Source organism: Festucalex cinctus, chromosome 14 (genome assembly GCF_051991245.1).
Source record: "Festucalex cinctus isolate MCC-2025b chromosome 14, RoL_Fcin_1.0, whole genome shotgun sequence".
Classification (NCBI taxonomy): domain Eukaryota; kingdom Metazoa; phylum Chordata; class Actinopteri; order Syngnathiformes; family Syngnathidae; genus Festucalex; species Festucalex cinctus.
Window position 1 is genome coordinate 1,231,829 of NC_135424.1, and position 9,718 is coordinate 1,241,546.

Consider the following 9,718-nt stretch of genomic DNA (forward strand, 5'->3'; position numbering starts at 1 on the left):
ATCAGTATGCATTTTCGTCGACGAATGAAGACGAGACGAAAATCTCCATCACGTAATAAAAAATGGACTAAAATATATGGACATTTTAGCTCAGGAACCAAAACGAGACAAAAAATTTGTGATTTTGTCATAACCCTTGCATGACCCTAGTCATGACACTAAGCATAACCCTTGCATGACCCGAGTCATGACAAATACAGGGGTTAAATGACTGTCCTGGCTAAAACGAGACAAAAATTTTGACAGTTTTTGTTGACTAAATCTAGACAAATAAAACTATGTTTTCTTGCACGAAAAATAAAGACTAAAATACTAGATTTATAGTCGACTAAGAATGGACTAAATAAAAAAGGGATGAGGTTGAATAAAAACTAATAAGCGTGATTGAAATTGGACTAAAACTGAGACTAAATTGAAAAATGGCGGATAAAATTAGCTCATTTGAACCACATGGCTGAGGAAAAACAACCAATAAGCATTTGAGAAAGAACTTCAGGCAGATGAAAGAATTGAGACGCAACACGAAAGCTCGGTTACGTTCACCACCTCTTCTTGACTTTTTTTTTTTAACAACTGACATGAGATTGTCCAACCATTATTTGCCGTCCGGTGCTCAGAAAATCCAAACCTGTTTGTGGTTTGTGAACGTGCGAGGCGCTTTTTAATCAGACCATCTCGGATTTCAATTTCCCCAAAGTTGCGATGATTACGCTTGGCAGCTTCATCAAACGAACCCCCGGCGCCAGATGCTCGGTGACGTGCGGCCGAGCCGGGCCGGGCCGGCGACCAGGAAGCCGAGCGTGGCCGGCACCGCCGCCGGCGAGCCAGCGGAGCTCTTAGATAGCTTTAGCGCCGCCTCCCCGCCTGCCCGCCCCCGTCCCGTCCCATCCCATCTGCCTCCCTGCGCCTCCAGTCAATTAAGCAAATGGAAGTGGCAATTAATTAACTGTGCAAACACTTTGATTAAAGAGCTGACAATCAAGTTGGGGGGCAGGGGGGCGGGGCCAAGTGATGCTGATGCGGACCTATTAATGACTGGGCGGTCGTCGCGTGGGAATACGCGTCAACAAACCGGAGCTTGGGGCTCGGCTGAATTACTCGCCGTGAATTATTGAGGTAGCATTTAAAAAAAAAAAAAAAGTGCACACTTGACTTTGCACGCTGCAAAAACGCACGATGAAATCATGTAAATCAAGGCAAAACATCTTCTTACCAAGCACTTTTTGTGTTAAGAGCATTTTGCCTGCTTCAAGCATTTTTTTCCCCCATAAAAAGCTTAATAAGATGTTACTTCTTAGATTATTTTTCATTTCTATATTAAAAGAACGACTTGTAAACATACTAATCAAGATTCTTCCTAATGCATTAGATTATTAGTGCCTAAGTCTGTTTTTTTTTCTTTACTTGCTGTCACAAATATCGAATGGGAAAAAAAAATAGCAATAAGCGTTTTTTTTTTTTTGGTTTTTTTGGTTTTTCTTAATTTAGGCCAACTGGACTCCTGTTTGTTGAATTTGAAAAATGACTTATGCTAATGACTTATGCTAGACCGATATGTTTTTTTTTTTCCAGGGCCGATATTGATTATTAGCAGTTGAGGACGCCGATAACCGATTCTTTTCAGGCATCTTTAGGTTAAAACGTACAATTTTTTTTTATAGTTTTGATCGTTTGTGTCTCCGTTATATGTTTGTTTCCATTGGACCAAGAGTCCGGAATAAAGTTGAAAGTTTAATTTACTGGCATTTGTGTTTGTTTTCGGAGTGCGACATTTTGCCACGGCATCAATAACATTCATGATGTAATACCACACAACTTTCAATTAGTTGAAAATTTTGCATCTTTATATGGTTTTATGTGCCTTTCACAATATATTACTTCTGTATAGTTACTTTTTTGGCATTTTATTATGTTTTGCAGTATAGAATCGAACTGAATATTTAACATTTGACATTTTTTTGGTCTTTATATCAATTCCAATTGTACATTTCTTATGAAGTTTTGAACCTGATATGCAAAAAAAAACAAAAAAAACAAGAACATTCTGATTGTGTTCTATTTCTGACATTTGTACTGGCCCGTGTCAGGTGGCCCAACACAGCCACAAAGTGGGCCCCGGGCAATTGGCCCCTGTTAATGTGGAACCCTGGTTCGGTTTCATTGATATTTGAAGGTTTGAGAAGAGAAAGGAAAGAAAAAAAAATCAGCTTACCGTTTTGTTGTTTTTGTGTCCGCCGGCTCCGATTGGTCCCCGGAACACCCCTTTGATGCTCCTGAGCTGTCCGTCACGCAGGTGGGTGGAGCTGATCACGATGTAGTAGCACGCCATCGAAAGCTCCTCGCAGACTTTTCCCGGACTTGCGCTGGAGAGCGGAAGGCGTCCTCGTCCTACTTGAGTGTCGTCAAGCACCCAAAAAAAAAAAAAAGAAAAAAAAAAGATGAGTTTACTCCCCTGTTGCCGCCGCTTGCGCTGATGAATTCTCTTTCTTCTGCAAGTTTCTCCTTGAAATATTTCACTGCTCTCTTGTCCTAAATGCGCCTCCTTCTCTTCTTCCCGCTGGCTTTGCGCCCCATCTTTCTTTCATGCGTTTCTCCCAAATGTTGCTGCAATCTCTGCTCACTCTCCTCCTGCTGCTGCTGCACTTTTTCCTCTCCTTGCGTGGGCTCACAGAAGAAGAAGAAGGAGAAGGAGGAAGCGGCGTGCCGCTGGTGCCGTGGCGTTCTCCGGCCAGCTTTCCCCCGCGAGACGCTCCGCTCCGCTCCGCTCCGGCCGCGTGTGCTGTTGAGTGTCCGGCTCTCCTCCCCGCGCTGATCTTTGGACTGCTCCTCAGTTACCCGCCGTTACCATCTGCCCCTTTTAACGCATGGAGTGCTGACGCTTGCTCTCGCTCGCTCACCCGCCCCCACCCCCCGCCGCCGCTCGCCATCGCCTCCTCTCTCGCCACCTTAATCATCTCCAGCTCCAGCTCCAGCTCCAGCTCGCCCTCCTCCTCCTCCTCCTTTCCAGCCAAAGGAGACAAGCTCCACCTACCGGCGAGCAGGGGAAGCCGCGTGGAGAAATTCTCCTCTCATTCCAACCCGATGGAAAAAGTCTTTGAGACTTGATTCTGTATCCTTCATATCCAGCTTCAGCTTTGGCATACCGGTTGGATAATCGCACGTGACGAGAAGGGATGTAACGATAACGGCAATATTGTGATATCGCGATATTGAAACTGCCACAATGTATTGTCGTCTCGTCATGTCACGATATTAAAAGCAGCGCATCTGTTCAAAAAGTCAGGTTGGTTTCCATTTCTGCAGTTCTAGCACCCTCTGGTGGATAGTTTTTTAGTGCAGTTTAATTTTCACAAGATATGTTTTGTCCCTTCTATGTTTAAAATCCACACGAATAAATGTATTATGCTTGTGAAGCGAGTGAATTTGTGGAGGAACTCAATGTGTGCGTGCATTAGCAAGTAAGTGACGCAATATTAAGTGTTATTATTAGAGATTGTAGGTTGTTTATATGCACACATGTTTTTTCTAGTATGAGCTCATATTTTTTATTTTTTTTTACAATATTGTGACCTCTTTTGTATCGCCAACATCCCAACAATATCATAATAATTATCGTACCGTGACTTGACATAGATGTGCTACTATAGCTGCGAGATAGACATATAAGTCTTTGAGATACTTGAAATTTATACACACACACATATATATATATATATATATATATATATATATATATATATATATATACCATATTCAGCTGCATATCAGGAATATTGAATACGTGTGGCAGCGGCTTGCTTTACATCTGATAACAGCGAGGCTTGAGCCATAACAAAACATTTTTTTTTTTCCAAACTGTAAACCACAAGGCATCCTCCAACTGTTTATGATACTGAACATTCTGCGGCGGATGACTATGAATCCATAATGTTCCCCGCCGGGTTTCTCCCCACCCTGGTGGGATGCAATAAATGTGTGCTGCTCCGCGAGCACAACGTTACAGCATACTTTTTTTTTAATGTTGCTGTTTAGAAATCCTCACGTCAAAAAGCACACAGGGTTGCGGAATTGATCATGTTTTTGAAAGGGAAATGATTTTCAAGATGGTTTCCTTGTGGGTCTCCTCCCACATTCCAAAGACATGCATGGCAGGTTAATTGGGCGCTCCGAATTGTCCCTTGGTGTGCTTGTGTGCGTGGATGGTTGTTCGTCTCTGTGTGCCCTGCGATTGGCTGGCAACCAGTCCAGGGTGGATCCCGCCTACCGCCCAGAGCCAGCTGAGATAGGCGCCAGCACCCCCCGCGACCCTTGTGAGGAATAAGCGGTCAAGAAAATGGATGGATGGATGTTTTCTCTGTTGTTGATCCATAAAGCGGCATTTTTTTGCGAGACAAACTGCTGATTAATAAATTGGAAAAAAAGGGAAGCTCCTTTTTCTTTTGGTTGTTTCTGTGCTTATATTGTTCATTGAAGACAATTTTCTGTGGGTCTTCAAACCAAACGGCTGAAAATGTGGGAACTCCACGGCGAGTTGTTACGCGTGTAACCTGGTTATCACCATCCCGGCAAAAGGACGAAACATCTCGGCCAGCAAGGCCTTCCCACCCGCGAAAGCGCGCGCGCACTCTTTGCGGCCTGCTTTGCGGTTGGTCTTTGCTAAAGCGTATTCTGGGAAACGATTGGCGGCGGGAGACCATTTGCTTCCACTCTCCGTAACCGCCAGCGCAAACGTCTTCGTAGCCGCGGCTGAGAGTTTCAAACCACACAAAACCTTCTAAACCTTAACGGGAACTTTCCGAAAGCAAAACAAGTTCTTTTGGTCTTTGGCTCCTATTAACCTTTGGACAGGACATCATTAACGTGCACTCAGCGGCCACAACATTAGGAACACAATCCATCCATTTCCTTTAGCGCTTTCACCTCATTGACGGCTGAGGTGGAGCCTATCCCGCCTGACTTTGAGCCGGTTGCATAAAAAGACAAGCAAGCATTTGCAATCATTTGATAAGTGCAGGAACGAGTGTGTACAACTTTAAAACCTATCGTGACATCAGTTTGATTGACAAGTGCCATTTCAATCAGTCAAATGTCTTCAATATGAGCGGATGCTTCACTCACCATCTCCATTGTGGTCGGTAGAAGAATACGAATCCAGGAGTCGTCTCCATCTCGTCGGGTGTGCTTTAAACCACGGTTAAGAACTCCCACTGACAAAAAAAAAGAAAAGTACATGAAAAGCACATCAATATTTGAATTCAAACATCTTTCATTTCATTTTTTTAGGCAGTATTATCCAACATCATTATTTTGATTCAAGGCCAGAGAAAGCAGAGGTGGCTAAATTTTTGCACTCAAGGCCCAAATGTTAATTTTAATAATAAAATAATAATACAATTATTGAGTGAGAATTCATCATTCTTAATTGAATTATAATTGATCAAATAGAAAACAAAAAAAAATTATGTATATATGAGGAAAAATCAGTTAGGAAAATGGATGGATGTGGATAATTACTTTTTTATATATATATATATATATATACACAATAAGTCAATTCTACCTTTTTTTCAAGAAAAAAATAATAATTAAAAAATAAATTCCCGTTAAATAGGTTTAGGGGAAAAAAAAAAAGCCAAATTAATACAATAAATGTGTGGGCCAGATTAAAGCAACCCATATGTGTCCGAGGGGCCATAATTTACATCCCGCCTTTTAAATATCGCCAACCTCCCCACAATATTGTGATAATTATCGTATCGTGATATCATATCGTTATATTTGGATATTGTTACATCCCTAATGTCGTGCATGCCCTGATAGCCGACAACGAGGCACTCTAAAGTGGCTTATCCAACAGGAATATCGCTGCACTTGAATAGTTGTCTCTGTTTGCACATTTTCGTCAATTATCTTCAACAATGTATCGGGAAACAAACCTCCAAATTGACTTGAGAGCTTCTTTAAGCATTCTGGAGAGCGATTGCACCGTCGTGAAGGATGTTGGGCTGCTTTAGAATCCCCAAAATCCAGCCTGGATAACAAAGAAACCAATAATTGGAAACACAGCTTTTTTTTTTTCCCCCCTCTGTGTTGAATTGCAACATTTGTGCAGGGAGTTGGTCCGCAGAAGGATTGTCGGGACACCCCGGGAGAATCTCTCTCTTTCTCCGTTGCACTGAGCAAATATTGCTGCAGAGCGTTGAGGAAAATAAAGGCCACTCTAAGCGGCTTATCTGATGAATTCCCCTCCCATGATCCACTGCTGTAATAATAAGCTTAAAAAAAAACTCCCCTAAGCGCCGCTAGATTCATTTAACACAAATGCAAATGTCGCCTGTTTAACTCCTTGCCGGGGTCTCTATTTATTTACTCTTTGATGCGCTATAAACGCGCACATTATGGAAGCAGTAAACATATGTTTGCGGAGGGGAGGGTGGGGAGGCTCTTTGCCAGATAAAGAGGAAAATGTCAAATATGCACTTTGCTAGCGTTGCGCGTATTAAACGAATGCCCGCTTTATTTAATAATACATCACACGCACACTGGGAGCAATAAGTGAGCGCACGGCGGCGGAGCGGCAAGCGTGAGGAGGAGGAAAAAAAAAAAAAAAAAAAAAGGAAATGTTTTATCCCTTGCGAGAGGACCCCCATGTTTTGCTGCTTGATGATAAGAGTGCGTGAACTCTGACACGCTCTGCTGGACCATGACATGGTCCAACGTGGCGCTTGGAGTAGACTTAAGTGATTTAGCGAGAAGGTCCTCCACCGTTTTACAGCAAAACAGCATTGAAAAAAGAAAACATGGGGTAATGCAATTCTTAATTCATTTGTGGACATGGTTTTGTTTATAAAAAATTAAGAAAGTTTGAACATTGAGAATGTTTAAACAAGAGAAACATGTGAGAAAATGTGAATGCCTCCATGAGAAAAGTGTATAAACTGTGTGGTGAGGGGTTTTATAGCCTTAAAACATTTTTAATACATGTAAAATATAAAGCTAACCACTTTTAAGATTGTATTTATTGCAGCTGTTTTTTGGAATCCAACCCCAGCGGAAAACGAGGGAACACTGCACTGTACCAATTTCACATATCTGTGAAACGTCATATACAGCAGAAAGAATTTTTTATTTTTTTTGTTCGTGCTTAAATGTCATTATCTTTTAAAAACAAAAACGTTATCAAACGTCCAAGTGGGATCGGTACTTGGCATGAGTGAGTAAACAAATGAATACCCATCGGTGTCAGTCTGAAAAAATTAAAGTGGTACTGAACATTCTGACTTGGACTCATCAAACATTACATTTTCAAACTATCATGTGACATATTCCTGCTGTTGGATGGAAAACATGTATACCCAAATATAGTCAATTTCCTATTTTTCCCACACATCCAAACTATTAGCCTGTCCCCGCATTGCCTGTTATTTTTGCACAACATTTACCAATTTAAAGTGTTGATATTAGCTTTTTTTTTTTGTTTGTTTGTTTTTTGTCCGAGACGTGACGTAAAACTCCATCAGCCTGCAAGATCTGTGCAGCATTATGGCGCCTCAAGATTGTAAGTCTGGTTATTTTTCAAGACCTCTCAATTTGGACAGGTGAGTATTCAAATGACAGTGCCAACATCTATTTAATTTCTGCCAGTCTTACTTTTAAATTCCATTTCATATTTGTTGATCACTAGCCATGACCGCGTTAGCAACATTAGCATCTCCTCAGGCCAGTTGCAACGTCTGGCCTAGCAGTAAAGTCGCTTCATGTTCAAACACTATCGATTGTTCTTTGATCCCAAATGAATTATTCAGGAACTTTTGGGCGGTGGGCGAGAAATGTGATCTTGGACATTTGATCATCTTGTTATGCTGGTGGACACATAATGGCTGTGTGGCGACGTGTTGACAAGATACAGTCGTGTATGAGTATGGAAAGACAATTTATTTCATATCCTTGATATGCATCTAAAGGCGCATGCACTCATACACTTTTTGTCCTTGCTAGTAAGACAACTTTCAGGGTTTTTCCTGTGCACCAAATTCAGAGACGGCCACCTCCAGCCTGAGCCACTGATATAGCTCAACACAGCGCGTCAGGAACACATTTTAATGGCAGTTGCAGCGTTGCGCCATGACGGAGGCGCTATATCAACAGCGGTGCACCAGAAAGATCTGAAGAACGCGGTTGTGGACGAGTCGGAAAACTAATTGAAAACTGAAGGCCAATTTGTCTTGTGCTGTCACATGCTATCGACTGAAAGTGACGTCACCGTGCTTATTAGCTTGTGAACGTCACATGACCAAACCCGGACACCAGGTGAGCCGTGATGGTCGTTACCTGACAAGTGAGAACAGGTGATGTCATTTTCAGTCGCCAGCAAGCGTAGAAGGAGTAGAAGGCAAACAAAACAAAAAAAAAAAAAACAGGTGGAATTTTCTGCTTAATTCGATCGGAACAGCGCGTTTTAATCATAACGAGAAGTTATGACTTGACGAAGAGATTGGACTCCGGTGGACACGCATTATAACCTCTGCTGGCATGTGAAGCGTGAGGACGTGAAGAGCCAATCCCCTCCGGAGACGCTCCAGATGGGACGTCTGGAGCGTCCCGCGGGCTCTCTTCATCCAGACGCGGAAATGTCAGAAAAATGTCATGGGGGCGAAAACCCGTTTGGCTCGGCCGCGGCGGCTCCTGACTGATGCCATTGAAGAGCAACAAAGAGGAAAAGGCCAAAATCCGCACGGCCAAAGTCACGCTGCACTTTGCCACGCCCGTTCTCGCACTCGTCTTCACCGCGACAGCGAACGTCCGTTTATGCGATCGGTATTTCAAACAAAAACTAAATTGCGGGTGAATAAAAGATGACGTGCGATATAGCGAGGGCATTCGTTTGTCTAATTGGTCGGCCTGTAAGAGCATTTGGACATTTGGGAGGAATGATGGCGTGGTGTGCAAACATTGCGGTTATTAACGGTGACAGAAGCCGGCTCCGCGCAATCAGTCGGCAGGCTTTACGGGCCCTTAAATAATCGACGACCTTTACGGGACTGGCAGGAATTGCCAACCATTTGGCACAAGTTATCTCCTCCTCTAAGCCGCTGGCACGCCACCAACACGCACGCCCCCCCACCCCCCGACGCACTCCCACAAGCGCCCACCCGCCGCCAACACAAACTCCAAAAGATGCGCTTTCCAAAAAAAGAAAAAAAAGAAAAAAAAGAGGACAGATATGTTTCTAACAAGAGCAGATATATATTTCACGTGACAATATACAAGCATCTCTCAATGGGAGACGCTTTCTGTGTTTCTGGCACACTAGCACACACGTTTGTTTTTGTATCATCGTGGGGACTTGTCATTGACACAATGCCTTTCCCGAGCCTCAAGCATCAAAAACGATTCCTTCAACCTCAACCATAACCCAATTCAAACTTGAACTCTAAAACCAAGTCTTGACCCTCAAAAAGAGGTCTGCACTTGTGGGGACCACCAAAATGTCCACACAATTTCTGTAGTCCTTCATGAAAGAAGATTGATTCTGTGTTTAATCAAAATACGACATTTGCAAACGTCTGTCTGGCGATTTACTTTGGAAAACAATGACTGAACTGGTAACATAGTACAACATCAGTCCCCCCCCCCCTTTTTTTTTTAAATCACTATATGAATATGAACTACGAGATAAACACCAATCACTGGTTAATAAACAGAAATAGAGGGAAAA

The 9,718-nt window shown here is 42.7% G+C and overlaps 1 protein-coding gene across 2 annotated transcripts in view; it reads right to left on the reverse strand.

The window, feature by feature from the left end:
• Nucleotides 1-9,718, reverse strand: part of LOC144001526 (uncharacterized) — a 45,197-nt gene that overhangs the window by 35,091 nt on the left and 388 nt on the right. The window contains exons 2-4 of one of the 2 annotated variants that reach the window (XM_077495909.1): nucleotides 5,937-6,031; nucleotides 5,119-5,168; nucleotides 2,213-2,388 (exon numbers count right to left, since the gene is read on the reverse strand). In XM_077495909.1, coding sequence (XP_077352035.1) covers nucleotides 2,213-2,388; nucleotides 5,119-5,168; nucleotides 5,937-5,968 — 258 coding nt within the window. In that variant the 5' untranslated portion in view covers nucleotides 5,969-6,031. Of the gene's footprint in view, nucleotides 1-2,212; nucleotides 2,392-5,118; nucleotides 5,169-5,936; nucleotides 6,032-9,718 lie in introns of both variants that reach the window. The other variant, XM_077495908.1, reaches the window with a different exon arrangement.